Source organism: Lithobates pipiens, unplaced genomic scaffold (genome assembly GCF_037356315.1).
Source record: "Lithobates pipiens isolate NorthernLeopardFrog02 unplaced genomic scaffold, aLitPip1_a1.2 Scaffold_8, whole genome shotgun sequence".
Taxonomy (NCBI): Eukaryota; Metazoa; Chordata; class Amphibia; order Anura; family Ranidae; genus Lithobates; species Lithobates pipiens.
Genome location: NW_027507903.1, coordinates 5,773,911 through 5,800,683, shown reverse-complemented (window position 1 = coordinate 5,800,683; position 26,773 = coordinate 5,773,911). Strand labels below are relative to the sequence as shown.

The 26,773-nt window shown below is 44.4% G+C and overlaps 1 protein-coding gene across 1 annotated transcript in view; it reads right to left on the bottom strand.

The window, feature by feature from the left end:
* Positions 1-26,773, bottom strand: part of LOC143964484 (integrin alpha-11-like) — a 211,052-nt gene that overhangs the window by 35,449 nt on the left and 148,830 nt on the right. Inside the window, exons 18-22 of the mRNA XM_077474257.1 lie at positions 22,786-22,871; positions 11,748-11,955; positions 4,869-4,967; positions 3,747-3,823; positions 2,240-2,329 (exon numbers count right to left, since the gene is read on the bottom strand). Of these exons, the coding sequence (XP_077330383.1) occupies positions 2,240-2,329; positions 3,747-3,823; positions 4,869-4,967; positions 11,748-11,955; positions 22,786-22,871 (560 nt within the window). The remainder of the gene's footprint in view (positions 1-2,239; positions 2,330-3,746; positions 3,824-4,868; positions 4,968-11,747; positions 11,956-22,785; positions 22,872-26,773) is intronic.

Sequence of the window (26,773 nt, the reverse complement as noted above, 5' to 3'; positions counted from 1 at the left end):
CCCGTGTATGATGTGCCCATTAAAGAAAACATTAAGACATTTTTGGATTGGTCAACACTTCCAGCTGATACCACTATCTGGGGAAGGGAAGTCCATATTTTTACTGCCCTATCTATTTTACTGCTGGAGTATTGGCTATATGGTACCATCTATCTCTATATAGATATGTAAGAATCATAGACTTCTTGAGCAGTGGCTATATGGATTCAACTCTTTCTATATAGACAAGAAAACAGTCATATATCTATAGCAGGCATTCTCAACCAGGGTTCCTCCAGAGGTTACTAGGAGTTCCTTGAACTGTGGCTGATTGACCTCCTATCTGATCATGCCTGATCACACCAATGTAAGGGACAGTCTTCCCACTGACTGCCGATGTAAGGAGCATTATTCCCACTGACCACCAATGTAAAGGTCATTCTTCCCACTGACCCCCCCCAATGTAAGGAACATTCTTCCCACTGATCTCCAATGTAAGGAACATTCTTCCCACTGATCACCAATGTAAGGAACATTCTTCCCACTGATCACCAATGTAAGGAACATTCTTCCCACTGACCACCAATGTAAGGAACATTCTTCCCACTGATCACCAATGTAAGGAACATTCTTCCCACTGATCACCAATGTAAGGAACATTCTTCTCACTGATCACCAATGTAAGGAACATTCTTTCCACTGACCACCAATGTAAGGAACATTCTTCCCACTGATCACCAATGTAAGGAACATTCTTCCCACTGATCACCAATGTAAGGAACATTCTTCTCACTGATCACCAATGTAAGGAACATTCTTCCCACTGATCACCAATGTAAGGAACATTCTTCCCACTGATCACCAATGTAAGGAACATTCTTCTCACTGACCACCAATGTAAGGAACATTCTTCTCACTGATCACCAATGTAAGGAACATTCTTCCCACTGATCACCAATGTAAGGAACATTCTTCCCACTGATCACCAATGTAAGGAACATTCTTCTCACTGATCACCAATGTAAGGAACATTCTTCTCACTGATCACCAATGTAAGGAACATTCTTCTCACTGATCACCAATGTAAGGGACATTCTTCCCACTGATCACCAATGTAAGGAACATTCTTCCCACTGATCACCAATGTAAGGGACATTCTTCTCACTGATCACCAATGTAAGGAACATTCTTCCCACTGATCACCAATGTAAGGAACATTCTTCTCACTGATCACCAATGTAAGGAACATTCTTCTCACTGATCACCAATGTAAGGAACATTCTTCCCACTGATCACCAATGTAAGGAACATTCTTCTCACTGATCACCAATGTAAGGAACATTCTTCTCACTGATCACCAATGTAAGGAACATTCTTCCCACTGATCACCAATGTAAGGAACATTCTTCTCACTGATCACCAATGTAAGGACCATTCTTCTCACTGATCACCAATGTAAGGAAACATTCTTCCCACTGATCACCAATGTAAGGAACATTCTTCTCACTGATCACCAATGTAAGGAACATTCTTCTCACTGATCACCAATGTAAGGGACATTCTTCCCACTGATCACCAATGTAAGGAACATTCTTCCCACTGATCACCAATGTAAGGAGCATTCTTCCCACTGATCACCAATGTAAGGAACATTCTTCCCACTGATCACCAATGTAAGGAGCATTCTTGCCACTGATCTCCAATGTAAAGGAAATTCTTCCCACTGACCACCAATGTAAGGAACATTTTTCCCGCTAACCATCAATGTGAAGGTTATTCTTCAACACTTACCACCAATCTAAGGAAGATTTTTCCCACTGACCCCCAATGTTAGAAGCATTCTTCTCACTGACCATCAATGTACAGGTTATTCTTCCCAAAGGCCACCAATGTAAGGAGCATTCTTCCCACTGAACAATCATGTAAGGGATATAGTCCCTAGATGAAGTAGTTTTAGCTAGAGGCCTGAAAATATTCTGAAGGGTTCCTCTAGGGTAAAAAGGTTGACAAAGGCTGATGTATATGATGGGTATGATAAAAATAAAAATGTTCTTAGCAACAAAAGTAATTTTCCTCAATATAAAGAATGGGAGGCCCTATGTATAACAGTATCTGAATGAAGAGAAGTAAGAATATAAATGGCTACTTTAAGCAGCACAGACAGTTCTTCCAGACACTTTTATACATAGGACCCTTGTGAAATGTGTTACATCAGAGATAACAGGCAATGAAAATCACATGAAATACGTCATCTATGTACCTGGTGAATAGGAGGTCTGACTCATACTTGAGGTTGAAGTTCAGCAGAACCTCGTTATCAGCGATTGTACTCTCCAGTTCTTCACTGTCACTGTAGGGACATGTAACAATAAGAAATTAATACTTACTGGTTATTGTATAACTCTTTACCTGAGTTAAAAGCAACCTTTCCTGAAACTCAGAAGCTGCCATCGCTCCCCTCTTCCCCCGTTCATGATGTGCAAACTTACGGGATCCTACTCCCAGCAGTCACTCGCTTGACAAAATCACTGCTGTATTCACTACTCCCTGAGTTTTTGGGGATTGCCTAAAAGGTTTTCAGAGTAGGAGATATTTGGATGGAAAGGGGTAAGGAGTTCTAGAGGATGGGAGAGACAGAAGTCCTGGAGGTGAGAATGGGAGTAGGTGAAAACTGGATAGTAGGAGATATTTGGATGGAAAGGGGTAAGCAGTTCCAGAGGATGGGAGAGACAGAAGTCCTGGAGGTGAGAATGGGAGTAGGTGAGAACTTGAGAGTAGGAGATATTTGGATGGAAAGGGGTAAGGAGGCGACACTGATGAGGTGGCACTGATGGGCACTGATGAGGAGGCATTACTATGCAGCACTGATGGGCACTGATAGGCAGCACTGATATGCAGCACTGATAGGCGGCACTGATATGCAGCACTGATAGGCGGCACTTATTATAATTATTATTATTATTATTATTATTATTATTATTAATAACGATTTATATAGCGCCAACAGTTTACGCAGTGCTTTACAATGTATAGGGGGGGCAACACAATTACAGTACAATACAAAAGGTACAGGAGGGCCCGGCTTGTAGAGCTTACATTCTAAAGGGAGGGGGTGGTGGTACAAAAGGTAATCGCTGCAGAGAATGATTTGATGGGGGTGGCTCGGGGACAGTTAGGTGGGTGTGGGATAGGCTTCCCTGAATAAATGAGTTTTCAGGGAACTCTTAAAGGTGGACAGGGTAGGGGCTGAGTGGACAGATTTTTGGGCAGGGAGTTCCAGAGGATGGGAGAGGCTCTGGAGAAGTCTTGAAGGCGAGCATGAGAAGAGGTAACAAGGGAGCTAGAAAGCAGGGCACTAATGGGCACTAATAGGCAGTACTGATAGGTGGCACTGATGAGGAGGCACTGATGGGCACTGACAGGCATCAATGATGGGCACTGAAAGGCAGCATTGATTGGCATCACTGTTGGGCATCACTGGTGGGCACTAATTGGCATCACTGATTACTTATATCCCCTGTGAGGAATATCAGCTCTCCTCTCCTCACGTACTGTCATCGTGAGGAGAGGAATGCCAATAACCGGAATGTCCTATTTACACTGTGATTAGCTGGAACTATGGCTTAGCTATGTTGCGTCTCATCAACAAATGTGGGGATAATTACAGCCGTGACACATTCCTTTTCCAACAATGGTTCTTTAAATCTCACCTCACTGAGAAGAAAGATTGAGGCTATAATGATGGAGGAAGGACACACATGACTTACCTGCTCGCTATTAGATGGATCTGCAGAGATGGAAGAAACACAGATTTACTGAATTCGAAGTCTAGCCGAAATGCCACCTGTGAGACAGAGACACAAACTGTAATTGACGAGACCTCCTTCAATTCTGGAAATGTGTATCATGTCGTCGATATACCTTTCATACTATAAGGTTCAAATGGAACGCCTTTGTGTTTTATGATTTACATGAAGAAGTTCTGTGGAAATAATCCATATACTGCGCAAATGTTTTTTTCTTTAAAGTCTTCTATGTTTAAAGTGACACTAAACTCTGGTTAAAATAAAAAAAATTAAAAAAGGTCCCAGCTTCTGCCAACTCTCCAAACTCCTTCTTTTTTTTTTTGGCAGCTATGATCGGACTTCTTGTTAGAGGGTGGCTACGTTTATTCCCCATGGTCCAACTGTACTGTATGTAGGAATGTAGCCACCCTCTCTTGCTCTCTCCCAAGATGACCTATGGCCTATGGGGAGTGTAGTGTGCATAGAGCTGCCATGGTCATCACCAGAACTATGGTCCCAATTGGAAGATTTTCCTTTTATTCCTGTTCTGGTGAATACCCAAAATCTGGGATTTTCTTTCACCTGCAGTGATTATGGTAGACAGAGAGCAGTTTCCAGTTGGGGAAACTTCCCTTTGCTTTCTGTCCCATAGCCAAAACCAGAAGTTAGAGGAGATCCCTCCAAAGTAAGGGAATCACCAGAACTAGTGTCCCCATTTGGAATATTTCTCTTCTGTTCCTGTTCTGTGGAAACCCAAAATTTGGGATTTTCTTTCACTTTCTGCGATAATGGTAAACAGGACAAATAGAGAGGGTGAATCTCCAAAGCGGGGATACAGACAGCGATAAAAAACCTGACAGGGGTTGCAATCCTGTTCACTCTATCCAAAACTAGAAAAATAAATTTTGCCTTTAGTTATACTTTAAGTTATGTGTATAACTGGCACCCCACCACACTTCCCACAGTCCAGTCACATGAAGTATTCATCATCTTCTATATGATGCAGTGGCAATGTAGCAGATTGATTGCTTGCACTCATAGTGCAGAACACAACTACTCTGGCAGTCACATGCAGTTCCATAGTCCTGATAGTGGTTTACCTACCTTGGCTTTTGCTCTGAAGAATGGGAAGCTGATATTGCACATCTTGCTGTATGGAATCCGATCGTCATTCTTGCACTCAATCTTGATGTCCGACTCCTCCTGCAGGACACAAAAATCAAAATATCTTTTATCTGTTTGCTATAGATAAAGGGACCCATAGATGTAAACATTCATCATCTAGTATAGGTAGCTTTAGGATGCACGTCACAGGCAGCATAGGGCACAAAAGAGTCCAAAAGAATTTTAGAGATCCCTCCTAGATATAAATGTATTTTTTTGGGATGTTCTCTATCAGCACTGATGAAATGTGCTAACAGGAATAACATTGCATGCATTTGTAACACTGGGCAATGTTACTGATTGCAGGACTTTCTTTGTCCACAAGATGGCAATGCCAGTTCTACCTTATCTAGCTATGACTGACTTTACACAGGTGCAGTCTAGGAAATGTAGTCTCAGAGGAGGATTTCAACTATAACCATCCCTGAACCACAACTTCACCCCCATAGACACCTGAGAGCAGGAGGGGTCAGATATAAGCAAAAGCCCGGGAAAGAGCCTAGGCAGTTGGGGAAGTGTGCCAGGATCGGATCAGGATCACAGCTGTGCTGTGCCAAAGTGTGCTGTGCTCAGAGAGTAGGCTTCTGTGCTGGATTGACTGGACTCTAGAACTAGGAGGCTGAAACGGAGAGTGACTGCAGCAGTATTGGTGACTCGGGACACCTGCATCCAGAAGCACTGTAATGCCCTGTACACACGATAGGATTTTCTGACAACAAAATCCATGTTTTTTTCTGACAGATGTTGGCTCAAGCTTGTCTTGTATACACATGGTCACACTAAGTTGGTCGGAAATTCCAAACATCAAGAATGCGGTGACGTACAACACGTACAACGAACCGAGAAAAGGGAAGTTCAACAGCCAGCGCGACTCTTCTGCTTGATTCTGAGCATGCGTGGAACTTTGTGCGGCAGAATTGTGTATACACGATCGGAAATTTCCGACAACGGATTTCTTGATTTTGATCCAGATCTCAAAGTTTTTGTGACAGAAATTCCTATGGAAAATGTGTGATGGAGACTACACACGGTCGGAAATTTCAGACAAAAAGGTCCCATCGAACATTTTCCATAGGAAAATCCTATCATGTGTACAGGGCATAAGAGTTGTTGTCAGATCAGCTGTCGCTTTTGCCGTACTGCCGGATAAAGGGGCCCCCCAACTGTACAGTGCACCTATTGCTACCAGAAGAAAGGAATCCAATGACCCATAGTTCAATTACTACCACTCGTTAGCCAAGACCCATTAACCAGCTATTCCCACCCATTGACATTCTACACTCAGAGACTTATCACACCTGTTGCTACATTCATCGCTACTCTATGGCTAACAGAGCTATCCATAGAACATAAGTCCACTAGTCTTCCAGAGTGCTGACTTTGTTCTTGCTCCCCATCAGACTGCTATTGCCTCATAACATCCTAGTCTCCTATACCACAGCTGCTACATCTGGGCTTGTCCTACTCGTTGCGCCTATTACCATTAAGGAATTTACATATCTGCTGAGCCCAACCTGTATCTTATACTGCTGTTGAACGCCACCTAATGACTCATCAGCCCCAACATAACCAGCAGGAAGTTCATCATAGAGACTTGCCCGAGTTACTCTATCCTGAGGGCAGAATTGTGTTCTATTACAGAGTTTAAGTTGAAAGCCTGAACCTAGCCCCTTTGTTTGGGGGCCATCAAGTGACATAGCCTGCTCCGCCTCTTAGTTAATCCCTCTGGTTGCTTGATGTATAACGTCAGTGAATTTACATATCTGCTGAGCCCAATTTGTATAATATACTGCTGTTGAATACCACCCATTGAATCATCTCCATCACCCTGTGTGCCAACGGTAGTAAAGGGCCCCAACGTAGCCAGCAGCAAGTTCATCATAGAGACTATTGCGAGCTACTCTATCCTGAGGTCAGTTTTCTATTATAGAGTTTAAGTTTGAAGGCCCAAACCTAGCCCCTTTGTTTGAGAGCTCTAAAGTGATCTCGCCTGCTCCATCCTTGAAGTTAACCCCTTTGGTTGCTTAAGGTATAACGCCTCGTATACACTCCTTATGCTTCAGTATAAACTGGGACTTGACTTTTAAAGGTACCCCGTGGAGTAAACTGTACACTGTTGTTTTTATGCATACTGATTTTTATATGCCAATCTATTTTGTCATGTTGGTGATCTTAATTTGCTAATACAGTCTGCTTATCTTTTTGAAGGGTGGTGTGTGTAATTCTTGTGCATGTTCTGGGTGTTTCCAGACAAGGTATTCTGGTGGTGTCTAGACAGGTGCAGAGGACCCAAAACTATCAGCGGCTCCTGTGCTCATATACTGCCGTTGAATGCCACCTATTGACTAATCTCCATCACCCTGCATGCCAACGGTTTTAAAAGGCCCCAATGTAGCCAGGAGGAAGTTCATTGTAAACACTATGTTGAGTTACTCTATCCTAAGGGCAGTGTTCTATTACAGAGTTTAAGTTTGAAGGCCCAAACCTAGCCCCTTTGTTTGAGAGCTCGTAAAGGATGTCGCCTGCTCCACCTCTAAGTTAACCTCTGGTCGCTTGAAGGTATAACGCCTCATACAGACACCTAGCATTTATACTCCTTATGCTTCAGTATAAGCTGTGACTTGACTTTTAAAGGTACCCCTGTGGAGTACACTGTACCCTTACTGTTGTGTTTATTTGTACTGATTTTCATGTGCCAATCGATTTTGTCTTGTTTGTGATCTGAATCTGCCAAAACAGTCTACTTATCTTTTTAAATGGTGGTGTGTATAATTCTTGTGCATGTGCTGGGTGTTTCCAGATAAGGTATTCTGGTGGTGTCTAGACAGGAGCATTGGACCCAAGACTATCAGCTCATATACTGCTGTTGATTGCCACCTGTTGACCCATCTCCATCACCCTGCATGCCAACAGTTTTAAAGGGCCCCAACGTAGCCGGCAGGAAGTTCACCATAGGGACTTATTTGAGTTACTCTATCCTGCGGGCAGAATTGCGCCACACAGGTTTATAAAATGCAAGGACATTTTTGGTGATGGCTAAAGCAAATAAGCTGGTCACTTTGCAAGGCAAGTTGAACTTTGCAACTTGGAAAGTGGGACCCCCTCATGACGACCACAGCAGGTGTGCAGACCTCAAAACTCAAGAGGTCTCCCTGATAGAATCCTGAGGAGGTATAAGAAGCTGAGTGGTTTAATTCTCCAGCATCTACTGAAATGGAAATATCTGTTCTGTGTGGTCTGGCCGTTTAAGCTACCAGGCCATCCATCACCAGCTTATCGTTGGATGAATACCGAAGTCAATTTATTTTATTACAGTGCTGGTGTCATAGAAAGAATGAATCCTGATGGCAAATAAAGGCCAAACAATCTTCTTCTGCCCATTTAAGGGACGGATGATGGAATGGAGAGAACAGCCACACAGAACATTTGGTATAAATCCAAATCCAGTGCTGATCCATTGGCAGGACATAAAGAATGAAATATTCTATGATGAATCTGATTTCTCCATTACACCTTCTCTGCCATTACCTCAGCACTGGGAAAATTTAGTGTATCTTAACCTTCACCTGGACTAACCAGGATCAGCGTGATATTTTTCAGTTTACTTGGCACATTTCTGGGGCTATTTATCATTATCCTACAGCAATCTCAGATCAGTTCTGGAATACAGAACATCATTCATTAAGCTATACATAGCGTAGGGTGGTGGTTAGATGATCTGTTCTTTAGATCAAGGGTCTCCGAACTATGGCCCTTGGGGCACATCTGGCCAACTAGAAGATTTTATCTAGTCCGCGGCTAGGGCCAGTGATGTATCCCCAATGTGTGCAGACTGAGGATTAAGGTCAGCAGAGGCTGTCTATGGTCTCCACTTTAACTACTTCCCCCTTCTACCCCCTTCCCCACAAACCACACTCACATTTTAATGGGGACACCGATATAAGGAGTGACTCTGTTGGGGACACTTATATATGGGGGGACACCAATGTGGACCCGGATGTAGGGGGAGACTTTGATGTAAGGGAGGCCCTGATGGGGACTGTGATGTAAAGGGGGCTGTAAAGGGTGCTCTGATGTAAGGAGGACTCTAATGGGGACTCTGATATTAGGGGGGTTCTGATGGGGATCCTGATGTAAAGGGAATTCTGATGTAAGGGGGGGTACTGATGTAGGGGGGCTCTAATCGGGTCTTTGATGTAAGAAGAGCTCAGATGGGAACCCTGATGTAAGGGGGGCTTTCATGGGGACCTGATGTAAGGGGGGGACTCTGATGCACGGGGGACTGTATAGGGACCCTGATGTAAGGGGGGGGCTCTGATAAAAAACCCTGATGTAAGGAGAGCTCTGATGGGGACCCTGATGTAAGGGGGGGCTCACGTGGGGACCCTGATGTAAGGGGGGCAATCTGATGTAAGAGGAACTCTGATGGGGACCCTGATGTAAGGGAGGCTCTCATGGGATCCTTAATGTAAGGGGGGACTCTGATGTAAGGGGGACTCTATGAGGGGCCTTGATGTAAGGGAGGGCTCTAATGGGTACTCTGATATAAGGAAAGCTCTGATGGAGGCTGTGACAGGGCTGTGGTGTAAGAAGGACTCTGATGTAAGGGGGGATTCTGATATAATGGGGTCTCTAATAGGTATTCTGATGTAAGGGGGGCACTAATGGAAATTCTGATGTAAATAGAGCTCTGATGGCAACCCTGATCTAAAGGGGTTGGGGGCTTATATGGGGACCCTGCTATAAGGGTGGACTTGGATGGAAGAGGAAATCTGATGGGGACCCTGATGAAAGGGGGGCTCTGATGAGGACACTGATGTAAGGGGACTCTGATAAGGACCCTGATGGAAGGGGTGCTCTCATGGGGACCCTAATATAAGGGGGGACTCTGACGTAAGAGAAATTCTGATAAGGAACCCTCATGTAAGGGGGGGGGGGCTCTGATGGAGACACTGATTTAAGGGGGACTGTGATAGGAACCCTGATGTAAGGGGGGCTCTAATGGGAATTCTAATGTAAGGAGAGATCTGATGGGGACCCAGATGTGAGGAGCTCTCTTGGGGCACTCTGATGTAAGTGGAACTCTGATGGGGGTTCTGATGTTAGGCGGTTTCTGATGGAGACCCTGATGGGGCCTCTGATGGGGATTTTTTTCAGAAAATATTTGTAAAATATAGAGCGAAGCCCATTGTACTGAAAAGTTTGGTGATACCTACTTCAGAATGTTTGTTCCATAAACATACGAGCATCCACTCTTATGTACTGGGCACAAACCCCAGCACTGGCCTTATCGTGGGGTAATAATAGGCCAGGAATATCTTTTTTAATCAGCTGGTTGGCCAGGGAGAAAGGTTTACTGTAATATATGCTTTTGTTAAAAACAGTAATCCAAAGCATCCATTCTGAGTTTAGTTTTCATCAGTTCAGAGCAGTGATTCTCAACCAGGGTTCCTCCAGAGGTTGTAGGGGTTCATTCAGCATTAGGCAATTTCTGCCTCTCAGATAACTTCCCACTGACACCATTGATCTTTGTAGCTATCTGTAAGGAGGTAATTCTTCCCAATGACCACAAGTGTAAGGACCATTCTTCCCAATGACCATCACACTAATGTATCATGAGTTGTAGACTTCTAATTTTTAGCAGGGGTTCCTCGAGACCGGAGAACTATTTCAAGGGTTCCTCTGTGTTGAAAAGGTTGAGAAAGGCTGGTTTAGAGCTTTAGAACAATTAACCACCTGCCTTCCACAGGCCATATACTGTATATACAGCCTAAACTTCAAGTGGTTAAAACAAGCTCACGACTACAGCAGTAGCCATGAGCTTGATATCATTTTATTTAGAAGGGCCTCTGGGCTTTCATGTAAAACTGATCCGGGTGGCTCTATAGTGGTCCAATCACTTTACAGTAGTGTGAAGTGCAAAAGCACCTCCCCTGCTGTGAGTATCAGGTTGCTCTGCTCCTCCAGGGAGGAAAAACTGTGTCAGCATGGACAGTAGAAGCAGATCAGAGAACATCCATTCCCAATCTGCTCTGTAATCAATGAACCTGGGAGCGCTCAACTCTGAGTAGTTACAGGTTCAGACCTGTCAAACACCTGGCTGAAAAGACAGCCACTTGAGCACAATCCTGGGGATGATCAGCTGTAGTTGAAGACAAGGAAGACATCCAGGGCCTAATAGAACCCTGATATCCCTATAAAGAGAACCTCTCACCTGCCAACACTATCACATATGGGGATGAGTCAGCCCCCTTGTGGTTACAATAAGGTTAAATGAAAAAAGTATTTAGAAATGTAATTTACAGTAAAATTTAACAGTGACCCTGGCGCCACTTACACACACGTGAATGCAAACATGTGCATAGAGAGTGCACATATATGTAAACAGCAATTGTGCCACACATGTTGAGTATCGCCATGAATGCCAGGATGAAAACAATAATTCTAGGACCATCACTTATGTTTAACCCTAGACTAATGAGCTCTAAAGACTTGGCTAAGGACAATTTTGGCTGCAATCGTTTTCCCCTTTTTACGGGTGGTGCACTTTTAGGGCTTGACATTGTTTGGTATCTAGTTACTTGACGCAACCTCATCTTTTATATTTTTGCAAAAGAAATGAGGATATGTGTCCTTGCTGGCCAAAATGCTGCAGAATTTCCCTGGATTGAGGTCTCACTGTTTCAACCAATGAGGCAGCAAGTGGTTTTCAGTGTTTTTTTTTTTCCCTTGTCACTATCACTAGTGTGATATAAGCCTTACTTTGCTCTGACTTTTACTTATAGTAAACAGAAATGTCCATGTCTGATGTCTATTTACCTTTTGGATCAAGCTGGCGAACTGCAAGTTTGGAGAGTGGGAAATATTGAGCACGGTGCTGTATGCGTTCTCCCCTCGGTTCTCAAGTGCCACTTCCAGGGCCACTCGCCTTCTGCTTCCTTCAATGATGAATACGGAGTTGTCAAATGATCGAGTGAAGGTATTGCAGTCTGATGGGGATCTCCGCAGAGAGCGTTGGCAGAACTCCCTGACAGCAAAGATGGGCGGAAAGAAAATGTCAGCCATTTCAAAATATACTAAATCAACAATACCTGTCTGCGAAGGTTCTCACTTATCCAGGTCATAGTAAAGCTAGTAGTAGTTGGTCACATTCAACTGGACTTGTTTTGTACGGTTAAAGTAGTTTCTTAGCTTGTCCAAGCCACTTCTTTTCTATTGAGTGTTCGGTAGATACCCCAACATTTATATCCATTCCTTAAGACCTGGGGACACCAAACGTTTCAGTTCGTGGGCCATATTGTATATTTTACAAATATTTGTGGAGTTCCCCTTAGATCAGAGTCCTCCTTACATCATGGTCCTCATTAGAGTCCTCCTTACAGTATATTAGGGTTTCCATCAAAGTATCGTTTACTACTGCAGGGCTTATAGTGTGGCTGATGCAGCAGGGCAGGAGCCAGAAGGCAGAGCAGGTATGGGTGGAAGAAGTTCCATCAACTTGTGAATGTTGGGGCAAACACGTCATTGGTTGCTAGGGTGTTGATGGTTCTAGCAATGAAAGATAGAGCTGATAAAGCCACAGCAGAAAAAAACTTGAGGCTGCAGGTAGAGGGGTGGGATAGATCCAGACACCTTCTTCTGCTTACCTAAATCCTTTATCTGTACACATGAAGGATATGCCACTGACCCTACATGTGGGCTGGATGGGGCCTGCAGGCAGAATCCTAAATTAATTAAATCACCACGGAAAGGTGTACAATCACATCTATGCATGTGCAATCACATGCTGTACCAGCAGATGGTCTACCTCCCCTGTTGAACCAGTCATTCTGAGAAAGCTAGGGGAGAGTTAAACAAGACACTGTCTCTCTGCGCCAATGTAGCAGGAGCTGCCAGCAGTCAGCTAAATGTAAATAGAGACGAATGGTGTTACATTAACACCGGAAGGCAAACGACACAGAGATATTCACTGTATTGTTCATTTAAAGAGGAAGTCAACCCTGATGGGTTTACTTCCTCTTTCATTCCCTGCAAAGGCAAAGCATAATGGACTACTATGCATCGCATAGTAGCCCATTATGTGTCACTTACCTGACACAGGAGCCAGCGAAGTCACCACTGTCCCCTGTAGTCCAGCGCTTCCATCTTTTCGGTGGGGTCTCGCAGCTCCGCCGCTGTCATTCGGCAGGGCCGCGATGACGTCACTCCCGCGCATGCGCACCGGAGCCGACACACGCGGCAGCTCCGTTGTTGGAAATTCTGCGCTCAGTGCGCCTGCGCGCCGCTGTCTACGGCGCATGCGCCGTAGACGGCGGTGCCTGTCTTCGGGCAAATATCTCCTAAACCGTATAGGTTTAGGAGATATTTCTTGGACCTACAGGTAAGCCTTAATCTAGGCTTACCTGTAGGTCAAAGTGGTTTGTAAGGGTTTACAACCACTTTAAGAAAACAAAATCAATTTAGGATATTTCATTTTGTATATGGACTGAGCTGTGAGCAGCATGCTCCTCCCCTCCCATCTCGAGGTTTTAGTTTCGCAGATATAGCTGCTGACATATGAAATGTGACATTATTCTATTTACTGGTCTTTAAAGTGGTTGTATTCTAATTTTTGGTACTTTTACCTACAGGAAAGCCTATAATAAGGCTTACCTGTAGGTAAAAAAAATATCTCCTAAACCTGTACGGTTTAGGAGATATTCCCCTCGGTATGCGCCACTGACTGCAGCGGCGTATGCGCACAAGGGGATTCTCGGCCTGAAAATCCGGCAGTGTCCAGCCGGCCGGAATAAAAACTCCCGTGCGCATGTGCGGGAGTGACGATATCGCGGCTCCGGCCACTCACAAGAAGAAACGCTGAGGGAGCATGTCGGCTCCCTCGGCGTGGATCGGGCCAGATGTCGGGGCCTCGTTCTAAGGTAAGTATTTCATAATGAGCTAGTATGCGGTGCATACTAGCTCATTATGCCTTTTGCTTTGCAGGTGTAAAAAAAAAAAGAAAATAGCGGGTTTACTACCGCTTTAATAACATCTCATACCACCCCCTTTCTTATCTTCTGTATAAAAGAGAATGTAATAATAAAACTTGTGAGAACAGATGCAACTGTATACTTCATTTTTTTTTTGTGTCCAACAAGCAACTGATTCTACAACTCTCACACCTTCCATCCTGTTCGTGGACCATCAACATCTAGACATTTCATGGTGCCTGGATTAAAGTTGCTTAAAGTATGGATATAAATGTTGGGATCTGAAGAAGTGGCTAAGAAAAGCATTTCAGAACAAGTACCAGCCTATTCAACAATACAATATACAAATGGATCTCGATATCTGGAGCGAAGTTGGTCCTATCGGCTATGATGACATATTTGGAACGTGGTTGTATTGTTTTGCATCTCTAGACAGGTTGTGAAATTGTATCATGATGGAGTTAATAACAAAATCAAACACATCAGATTATTGGGATCTCCTCAGACAGGAAACCCATAGCTTAAAAACAAAACAAAAAAAAACCTTGTGTAATAAAATGAAATGAATACCTCCTTACACTATAAAACTGAAAGCATGTCAACATTAATCTATCACATGTTAGGCCAGCTCGATGGTGCTGAAATGTCTTTAAGTTTTCAGTTCCATGCAGCTGTTATCCTTTAATCAGCGGTGGAAAATCAGGAGTTTTGGCACATAAACATAAATACTTGGAGACAAGTATCTTGACAATGCAATGGGAGGCAATTTCGATATCTACAGACTATTCACTTAGCTTTGGGAATTTTTGGGTGAAGGTTCGTGACGATCACCCCATACAAGCAAATATCCATTGCGTTATATTTTCCTTGCACATGATTGGGAATTTGGGTGTTTAAAGTGAACCCGGCATCACCTTATTTATTAAGCTCAGCAAGCACAGGCTTTCCAAAATGAGTATTCCCTTTACTAGGGGCACCATTACCCCATAGCACAGAGTATGAGTATTCCCATGTTAAAGTGGAACTAAACTGCTCCTGGTTTACCTCCTCCCCACTGCTCTTCAGTGCCACCATTTCTATATAACATAACAGACTATAATGTAGGCACCTGCCTACACACCACCTGCAAATGAATGCATGGATAGGCAATGGCATTGAAGTCATGGGAGAGAGAGAGATGTAGAGGGGCCCCTGGAAAGAGAACAGGCATGTAGTGATGGTGGAATTTGTTTACTGTATCCAGTAGCAATAGCTGGACATGTCACTGGGAGTGAGGTGACAGGAATTGCTGGGTTGGTGGATGCTGGTGCGGGCTTTGTGGGCACCGGTTCCTAAATGCGGCGCACCTGGGAGTTGTTGTTCTCTACTTGTAGTTGTGTCTAGAGTGCTTAACCACTTCAATGCCGGGGCAGTTTCACCCCCTTCCTGCCCAGGCCAATTTTCAGCATTCAGCGCTGTTGCACTTTGAATGGCAATTGCGCGGCCATACAACACTGTACCCAAAGAAGATTTTTTTATCATTTTGTTCACACAATTAGAGCTTTCTTTTGGAGGTATTTATTCACCACTGGTTTTTTTTTTGCTAAACAAACAAAAAAACAGAACATTTTGAAAACAAAATTTCTTCTAAGTTTCTGTTATAAAATTTTGTAAATAAGTACCATATTTATCGGTGTATAAAATGCACCTTCAATTTAAGGGAAGCTTCAGGAAAAAAATGTTTTTTTTACAAAATAAACCACTTTTAAGAAAAATAATGATCAGTGCCCATCTGCAGCCTCAATGCAGCCTGATCTGTGCCCATCTGCCGCTTCAATGCAGCCTGATCTGTGCCCATCTACAGCCTCAATGAAGAATGATCTGTGCCCACCTGCAGCCTCAATGCAGCCTGATCTGTGCCCATCTGCAGCCTATCTGCAGCCTGATCTGTGCCCATCTGCAGCCTCAATGCAACCTGATATGTGCCCATCTGCAGCCTCAATGCAGCCTGATCTGTGCCCATCTGCAGCCTCAATGCTGCCTCATCTGTGCCCATCTGCATCCGTAATGCAACCTGATCTGTGCCCATCTGCAGCCTCAACGCAGCCTGATCTGTGCCCATCTGCAGCCTTAATGCAGTCTGATCTGTGCCCATCTGCAGCCTCAACGCAGCCTGATCTGTGCCCATCTGCAGCCTTAATGTAGTCTGATCTGTGTCCATCTGCAGCCTCAAAACAGCCTGATATGTGCCCATCTGCAGCCTTAATGCAGCCTGATCTGTGCCCATCTGCAGCCACAATGCAGCCTGATATGTGCCCATCTGCAGCCTCAATGCAACCTGATATGTGCCCATCTGCAGCCTTAATGCAGCCTGATTTGTGCCCATCTGCAGCCTCAACGCAGCTTGGTCTGTGCCCATCTGCAGCCTTAATGCAGCCTGATCCGTGTCCATCTGCAGCCTCAAAGCAGCCTAATCTGTGACCATCTGTGACCTGATCTGTGCTCATCTGCAGCCTTAATACAGCCTGATCTGTGCCCATCTGCAGCCTGATCTGTGCCCATCTGCAGCCTTAATACAGCCTGATATGTGTCTATCTGCAGCCTGAATGCAGCCTGATAAGTGCCCATCTGCAGCCTCAATGCAGGCTGATATGTGCCCATCTCCCATCAATGCAGCCTGATGCCCATCTGCAGACTCACCATCTCTCATGCAGGAAATCAATGAGCCGCCATCTCCTGTTTACTCTGCTCTCAGTCAGCAGTCACATTCACATACGGCACTGATATGCAGCACTAATGGACACTGATAGGTAGTTCTGATGGGCAGCACTTATGGGCACTGATAGGCAGCACTGATGGGTGGAACTAATAGAACTAATAGATGGCACTGACAGGCATCAATGATGGGCACTACTGGTTGGCACTGACATGCATTAACGATGGGGCATATCTCTCCTGTTAGGAAAGCTGCTTATCGGCTCTCCTCTCCTCCCACGCTGTCAGTGTAAGGAGAGGAATGCAGATAACCGGCAGTTCCTATTTACATTGTGATCAGCTGGGATTGGACATAGCTGAGCACATGGTAAAGAGCCTACGTCATTGGCTCTTTACCGAGATCAGTGATGCGGTGTGTCCAAGGGACACACCGCACCATGGATCACCTTGCTGCTTGTCTCCAAGGGTGTTCAGGAGCGGTCCGTTTTGAAGGAGGTCATATGAAATCCTCCATCCGGCCATCATTCTGCTATAAGCTAGGTAGGAAGGCGTTAATGTTGACAGTACAAGTTAGCCACGGATTAGTAGAGGGCTAACGGTGTTCAATTTGGCTCACTTCTGAGTTGTGCTTTAATGCTGATATTGAATGGCCACAAATTCCTGCCTAGAACCTAGGCAATTAGCAAGTGTAGTTCTTAGCCTCCCCCACTAGGGTGCCTAAGCGCCACCCACACGCTTTTTGACGTGTCATTTCCCCGGCCCTCTTTGGTCCCTGACTGGTCCTTATCTGTATAGTGCGTGGCGCATTGTACCCAGGCCATCTCAAGGTTTCTTCTATAGTAGTTAGGATCTCAGAATGGTTTTGGCGTGCTGCCCAATACTGTCTTCGTTTTCAGTCTTAGCGCTGTGCTGGTATTTTACTTTTCAGAGGGAAAGAATGTGCCCTACTTACAATTTTCCACCGTCCCGATATTTGTAAATTACCATACTGTGAGAAGAGCAGACGGCCCGAGTTATGGGCCACCACCAGACTCGGAGATCAGGGGAATGACGGGACCTTTCTGTTTAGACAACTTTAGTTTATTACTTTCATAACTAGCGAGCAATCCAGAGCAGATGTTTAATTCGGCTACCAATGTGTGTCCTGGAAAAGGGGGGAGATTTTCCAGTTAAATGACAATTCACTTTTTAAATTTAAAGATTGTTTTTATGAGTCGCGGCAGAATTTTTTTTTCCTCGGGTCCCTCAAGATCTTTTCGTAGCCCCTTTAACTAATGTCCTGTCCATTGAGAGCCTTCGTTTTATTACCATCCAGACATTCAAGGTAAGTAACTATATACCTTCAGACGCTACTGTGTATTGTTAGCGTGCCGAGGGAATGATGGAAACGTTTGCATTACAGAGACATGTGCTTTCAATAAATACTCCACCTCGTTAGAGGAAGAGCTCAGACAATCTGGATTAGATGATCCAACGAGTTGAAGAGAACATACAGGGAACTCTGACTCTTTGGACGTTTATATGGATGGTATTATAGTCTATAAACAATAGAATATAATTAACACCTGACTGTATATAAAAGTCAGATGTATATATATATATATATATATATATATATATATATATACACACACACACTAGCCATCCTGTATCCCAAATAACTGGAATAAAAAAAAGGTGCATCTAACCTCCATCTGATCTTTGCAATTGACGGGAGGCATCAATGGCGCAACATTGGCAATTCCATTTCTTTGCTGGTGAGAGATCTGATACTGATTCGCAGTCATCTCATTAGCAGGGATGAGCGGGGGGGGGTTCAGTCCGAACTTAATGCGAACCCCAGTGCAGCAGAACCAATAGGAAGGTGTCACATTGTCGTCTCTCTGCTAACCAACAATGAGGCACTATTCCTTCCACTGACACCTACAGTGGGGTATAATTCTCCCAGTGGAAGTGCCCCATTAGTGGTTTGGTGGGAGGAAGAGTATCCCGTCATTGGTGTCAGTGGGAGGAACAGTGCCCTATCATTGGTGTCAGTCGAATGAGAAGTGCTCCATCATTGATGTCAGTGGGAGGAATAGTACCCCATCATTGGTGTCAGTGGGAGGAATAGTGCCCCATCATTGGTGTCAGTGGGAAGAATAGTGCCCCATCATTGATGTCAGTGGGAGGAATAGTGCCTCATCATTGGTGTCAGTCGAATGAGAAGTGCTCCATAATTGGTGTCAGTAGGAGGAATAATGCCCCATCATTGGTGTCAGTGGGAGGAATAGTGCCCCATCATTGGTATCAGTGGGAGGAATAGTGCCCCATCGTTGGCAGGGCCGTCTTAATAGCATAATGGGCACATGGGCAAAGTAATGCACTGGGGCCCCTACTAGCCTTACCCAATTTACGCACCTACTCTCAGGAATAAAGTATGAATAGTTGATAGAATTAATTATATATTTAATAGTACTTTCAATAAAATAGATTTTAAACTATAAGAAAATATGCTAATAAATCAAAGACTAATCAAAAACAAAGGGCACAGTCCAGGGGGGATCAGGAGGGCAAGATACTGGGATCAGGAGGGTACAGTACAGGTTCCGGGACACTGCCCGGGACACAGACATCCCTGGGAAAGCTTAGTAAAAAGAATGACTATCCCAGTAAATCCGGGACAGTTGGCAAGTATGATGTAATGCAAGACTATCATGGAGCCCCCATACACCTGGGGCCCCTGGGCAGTGCCCAAGGGTGCCCATGCATTAAGACAGCTCTGATCATTGGTGTCAGTGGAAGGAATAGTGCCCCATCATTGGTATCAGTGGAAGAAATAGTGCCCCATCATTGGCATCAGTGGAAGGAATAGTGCCCCATCATTGGTGTCAGTGGGAGGAATAGTGCCCCATCATTGGTGTCAGTGGGAGGAATAGTGCCCCATCATTGGTGTCAGTGGGAGGAATATTGCCCAATCATTGTTATCAGTGGAAGGAATAGTGCCCCATCATTGGTATCAGTGGAAGGAATAGTGCCCCATCATTGGCATCAGTGGAAGGAATAGTGCCCCATCATTGGTGTCAGTGGGAGGAATAATACCCCATCATTGGTATCAGTTGGAGGAATAATACCCCATCATTGGTATCAGTGGGAGGAATAATACCCCGTCATTGGTATCAGTGGGAGGAATTACACTCCACTGTTAGTGTCAATGTAAGGAATGGTGTCTTCTTTCATTGGGAGGAATAATGCCCCAAGGAAAGCACCTATGCCAGCCCAATCAGCAGCAGCCAGAGCATTCCAATAACGACATTGGCCTTATTTGTCCAAATGGCTTGTGTTGGAGCAGGTTTTTTGGGTTTAAAACAGGCAGAGAGGAGACAACTCTAATGCCTCCTCACTGCCTGTCAAATACCCTCTGAAGAGCGATCCACCCCAGATAAATCTTCAGAGGGCACTGCTAGTCTAAATGAGCCCTGTAGCATTGGGCTGGCCACACAGATTAAAGGAAGTTACCAGGACGGGGAATAAGCCAAGTATTTTTCCTTTTCCAGCACCTCTGAGGAGGCCTCACTGCAAGGGTACATTTTGCCTAATTCCTGAAGTTTGGCCTAAATCGGTAGCCCCAGCTTTCATTGCTGTTGTAGCCCCTAGCTTTGTTCTCTGAGTAAATGGCATCCAATAAAAATGAAAATATCAGTTATAGCTGTGCATTGGGTAGGGGGATTCATTTACTATAATTTTTGGGTGGACTGCCATTTTTAATCTGCACTACAAAAGTGACAGTTGGGAACTGCTTATTTCCAGATCAACACCTTCACTTAACTTTCTTCCATTGCCGCAGCCTACCCTTTGTGTTGGAAGGCAACATGATTTAATATCATATTTATGGAGTTTATTTCTGGTTGATACAACCAAGCATTTGCTTTCCTGGGGGCGGTCTGGAATGTCTTTGAACAGCTCTTGGCTCCGGAACCGTCTGTTGCTATAATGCAAACTTGAAAGGGACCATAGCTGACAAGATGATTGATAAATGTCCTGCTACAGAAGATCAAAAGATCAAAGGCATTGAAGACTGACCAGGGTACATAGACATGGACAATGCTGCCCCTAGAGGCCAATACAGTAGGACGGACAGTAATGTAATCCCCATAAGTACTGTGATTCGTCAGAAGTCTAGATGGGATGGCAATGGGGTTGGGTCTGGATGGTGTATGATTGAAGTACATAAAAGGACTGAACGAGCCCTCTCTCTGTCTCTACCCTTATTACTCTTGGCTTGTGCCTGGGCTCTCTCTTTGTCTTCTGACAAAGCCTGACGATACAAAGCCTTGAGGAAAGCATTGTGATAAGTATCTTTGATATTCTTGTATTAGATGGTCTGGTTATATGATTTGTAATATAGTAATACCTTTCTTTAGTATTCCCATGTTATTGTTTTCCTATTTTCTTGGGAAATAAATAAGTCTTTGTTTTATTAAGCCGTGTGCTTGGTTTCATAGCTAGCCTTGTATTATTGTGATATCAACAGCAACATGTGATCAGAGATTTAACCACATGCCGACCAGCCGCCACAGTTGTACTGCGGCAGAATGGCTTGGCTGGGTTAAACGACGTTATGTAACTTCGCTTCACCCTGTGGCCACTAGGGGGTGCGCCCCCCCACTCGGCCCCCCAGGTGATGCGAGTGCCCGACGGTCTTGATCGCTCCCGCAATCGCAGCTGAGCCACGGAGTACCTGGAACTGTGTGTGTAAACACACAGTTTCCGGTTCTCTGAGGAGACAAATGACAGATCTTAACACACTTAACCCCTTCACTTCCTCCCCATCGTGTTAACCCCTTCACTGCCAGTGAAATTTTTACAGTAATCAATGCATTTTTAATCGCACTGATCACTGTATTAATGCCAATGGTCCCAAAGATGTGTGAAAATTGTCTGACGTGTCCGCCATGTTGTCGCTGTCACAATAAAAATCGCAGATCGCCGCCATTACTAGTAAAAAAAAAGAAAAAATAATAAACTTTTTCTAAATCTATCCCCTATTTTGTAGATGCTATAACGGGGATCTGTAAACAAGGTGGATCCCCGTTCTGACAGGAGGAGGAGGAGAGAGAGAGATCTGCTGTTCCTAGTGATCAGGAACAGTGACTACTCCCTAGTCAGTTTGTCCCCCCCACAGAAAGCACCTCCCTAAGGAACACTTAACCCTTTTATTGGACCCTTAGTATTAACCCCTTCCCTGCCAGTTCCATGTATACAGTGACAGTGCATTTTTATTGGTCACCAAAAACTGTCAAAAAAAAAACAAAAAAAAAATAAACAACACAGATTGCTGCCATTACCAGTAATATATATATATATATATATATATATATATATATATAAAAAGGCCCTAAATCTTTCCCCTATTTTGTACACAATATAACTTTTGTGCAAACCAATCAGTATACTCTTATTGCGATTTTTTTTTTACCAAAAATATGTAGAAGAATACGTATCGGTCTAAACTGAGGAAAAAAATATTTTTTTTATATTTATTATAGCAAAAAGCTAAAAATTGCGTTTTTTTTCAAAACTATTGCTCTTTTGTTTTTGTTTATAGCGCAAAAAATAAAAACCGCAGAGGTTATCAAATACCACAGAAAGAAAGCTCTATTTGTGGGGAAAAAAAAGAACGTCAATTTTGTTTGGGTTGCAAGGTCGCACGACCGCGCAATTGTCAGTTAACGCGACGCAGTACCGAATCGCAAAAAAAGTGCTCTGGTTAAGGAAGTGGATAGAATCTTTTCCGGGGCTGAAGCGGTTAATAGACTAGCTAACTAGGGGAATAGACAAGTTGCAATAGATATAGGGAATAACCGCCCCCCCCCGAATAATATTTATTTGCGCCAATTACTTCACTTTGCAAACAAGATGACATTGGAGGGAATGCGTTATATGAAGGGGCCATGTGGAATTCTATGAAGCTCCAATGACTCCTTTCATTCTTCCCCCATCCGCAGTGCTATAAGCTTGAATAGGCAATTAATAGAGAAGACGCCATGCCTTGCACACATGTTCCTAATGAATACCAGAGACGTGACCTCTATGGATGCTCATCAAGTAAATATTATTTACAGAGATTTATACTGTACATTCTTCATTCCTTACACGTGTCCCACATTCTGGACGGTGACTTATAGTCGGCACAGACTTACGCATACACGTACATTGCAGTCGGGATATCGTGCTTCACATCCAAGTAGAGGTCAGGGACGCAGCGCTCATCCTGGTTACACCCATTCCAGAATGGAACCTGAACCAAAAAAAGATGCGTCATCAACATTTGGTGCAAATAAAAGACCGCACAGCTTCGTATTCCTCGCACGGGGCTAACATTTCTCTATTTCTAGGAAGGGAATAACCCCCCCCTCCCCCCCCAAAGAAGAAATTAATTCTGGATAAAGACCAGGTGGCCTTAAAGTGGTGTTGCACCCCAAAAAATAAAACTACTTAAAATTCTTAAAAAAAATCAAAAAAAAATAATTGGCAAAAAAAAATATTTTTACTCACCTCTAAATATCGGTTGCTAGGGGGTCCCTCGTAGTCTGCCTTCTTCATTGCCCGGGCTGGTGACATCACTTCCCCTCGCGCCGCACATTCACCTGGGACCTGTCACGTGTCCCAGGTGACTGTACGGCGTATCACGGCGCCCTGCGCCGCTCGCGCATGCGCAGTGGGTGCCCGGCTGTGAAGCCACAGCCGGGTGCCCACAGTATGCATGACGGCGCCGCGAGCGGAGCGGGGAGCGAGGGGGGGGCTTCGTTCCCCCGCATCGCTGGACCCTGGGGCAGGTAAGTGTCCGATTATTAAAAGCCAGCAGCTGCAGTATTTGTAGCTGCTGACTTTTAATACACCCAGCGAAGTGACACAGGTGACACAGAGATGAAACCAATCCTCCTACAAAAGTTGTACCTAGCTCCTCTGCTATCAGCATGAATTACTTCTGATAAGTTTTCCTGACACCAGGAGAAAAAAGGTGACAGGGGAGGCATGTGTGTGTGTGTGTGTGTGTGTGTGGGGGGGGGGGGGGTGTCCCTCTGATCCCTCATAGTTACATAGTAGGTGAGGTCGAAAAAAGACCATCCAGGGGCGGACTGACAACTCATGTGGCCCCCGGGCAATAGGAGCTTATGGGGCCCCCAGGCAATCAGAGATTATGGGTCCACACAGTATATACAGTACAAACACACACACACAGTATACACAAACATGTTTCTATTGGCATAGAAGGTACTGGAGAGGTGGGGCAGCTATAATCTCTGGATTTTAAGACCAAAAGGATGTCAGTAAGGGACATTTCAAAGACAGATGTAAAAAAAACAAACAAATTTTTACATACTGTCCCTGGTTTTACTGAGGCTGGCAACCCTGATGGGGCCCCCTAGTGGCATGGGGCCCTCGGGCAGTGCCCGAGTGGCCCAATGGTCAGTCCGCCCCTGGGTCTATCAAGTCCAACCTATGTGTGTGATTATATGTCAGTATTACATTGTATATCCCTGTATGTCTATCATGATTGCTGCTGCCAGACTTACCCACTTTACCAACCGCTCAGTGTCTGCCGACCCTCTCCTCCAATCCCTACACTGGCTCCCAATCACCCAGCGAATTAAATTCAAAATACTAACCACAACATACAAAGCCATTCACAACTCCAAAGACATGCAGGTAGGTTAATTGGCTTCCGTCCAAAATTGGCCCCTAGTATAAGAATGGGGACCTTGGATTGTGGGCTCCTTGAGGGTAGGGAGCGATGTGAGTGTGCAATGTACAGGGATAGGGACAATTGTAGACACTCACTCAGGTTGAACTGGATGGACTGGTGTCTTTATTCAACCATACTAACTATGCAACTATGTAACTCTGCCCGGAGCTACATCACCAATCTTGTCTCCAAATATCACCCAAATCGTCCTCTCCACTCTTCTCAAGTGCCTCCTACTCTCAAGCTCTCTCGTCTCCTCCTCCCATGCTTTTCTCCAGGATTTCTCCAGAGCCTCTCCCATCCTCTGAAACTCGCTACCTCCAGCTATCCCCTTACTCTCGCTACCTTCAGGCGATCCCTGAAAACTCATCTCTTCAGGGAAGCCTATCATGTCTCCAACTAATCTCCTACCACTTCCATCAGCTCATTCCCCACAGTTATAAGCTTTTGTACCACCTTCCCCACCCTATTAGATTGTAATATTTCCTCCTTCACGATCCCCCCCCCCCCGTGACTTCACCATTAATATCAACAACACAACCATTGGTTCCTCCACACATGCCAGGGTGCTGGCTGTAATCCTTGACTCTGACCTCTCCTTCAGACCCCATATCCAATCACTGGCTGAATCCTGCCACCTTCACCTCCGCAACATCTCCAGAATTCCACCCTTCCTGACTAATGACCCCACAAAGCAACTCTCTCCTTAATGGCCGACCCTTACACAGGCTCCTCCCCCTTCAGTCTGTTATGAATGCTGCTGCTAGACTAATACACCTCACTAACCGATCCGTGACTGCCGTCCCTCTCTGCCAATCCCTTCACTGGCTTCCCCTCCCCCACCGTGTAAAATTCAAAATGCTAACCACAACATACAAGGCCATTCACAACATCGCCCCCATCTACATCACCAACCTCATCTGCAGATATCGCCCAAATCATTCCCCTCCGCTCCTCCCAGGACCTCCTGCTTTCTAGCTCCCTTGTAACCTCCTCCCATGCTCGCCTTCAAGACTTCTCCAGAGCCTCTCCCATCCTTTTGAACTCCCTGCCCCGGTATATCCGATCAGCCCCTACCCTGTCCACCTTTAGGAGATCCCTGAAAACTCATTTATTCAGGGAAGCCTACCCCTCCCCCACCTAACAACTGTCCCCAAGCCACCCCCATCATTCTCTGCAGCTATTACCTTTTGTACCACCACCCCCTCTCCCCCTTTAGAATGTAAGCTCTACGAGCCGGGCCATAATAATGTTGTGGTCGTTCGAATGCTTATATAAAAGTTTCTTGAAACTATCGATGCCCCCCCTGCTGAGACCACCGCCTGTGGAAGGGAATTCTACATCCTTGCTGCTCTTACAGTAAAGAACCCTCTACATAGTTTAAGATTAAGCCTCTTTTCTTCTAATTTTAATGCGTGGCCATGTGTCTTGTTAAACTCCCTTCTGCGAAAAAGTTTTCTCCCTATTGTGGGGTCACCAGTCCGGTATTTATATATTGAAATCATATCCCCTCTCAAGCGTCTCTTCTCCAGAGAGAATAAGTTCAGAGCTCACAACCTTTCCTCATAACTAATATCCTCTGGACCCTTTATCAGCTTTGTTGCCCTTCTTTGTACTCGCTCCATTTCCAGTACATCCTTCCTGAGGACTGGTGCCCAGAACTGGACAGTATACTCCAGGTGCGTTCAAGTGTTACTTAAGTTAACTCCAGAGGTAAAATGATAATTCCCCCGCTCTACAAGACTCTGGTCCGGCCGCACCTGGAGTATCTTGTCCAGTTCTGGACCCCAGATCTTATTCTCTCTGGAGAAGAGACTCTTGAGAGTGGATATGATTTCAATATACAAATACCATTTTGACAAATTCGTTAATTCCGAAATGTCCGAATTTCAGAAATTCTCTGCATTTCCTGAAATTCCTGAATTCAGAAATTTTCTGCATTTCCTGAAATTCGGAAATGAAATTCAAAATTACGGAAATGTGAAATTCCAGAAATGTGAAATTTGAAAATTCGAAATTTGAAAATTCGAAATTTGAAAATTCGGAACTTCAAAATTTCGGAAATTTGGAAATGTGGAAATGTGGAAATGTGGAAATTTGAAAATGTGGAAATTTGAAAATGTGGAAATTTGAAAATGTGGAAATGTGGAAATGTGGAAATGTGGAAATTTGAAAATGTGGAAATTTGGAAATTTGGAAATGTGGAAATGTGGAAATGTGGAAATGTGGAAATTTGAAAATGTGGAAATTTGAAAATGTGGAAATGTGGAAATGTGGAAATTTGAAAATGTGGAAATTTGAAAATGTGGAAATGTGGAAATGTGGAAATTTGAAAATGTGGAAATTTGAAAATGTGGAAATGTGGAAATGTGGAAATGTGGAAATTTGAAAATTTGAAAATGTGGAAATTTGGAAATGTGGAAATTTGGAAATTTGAAAATGTGGAAATTTGA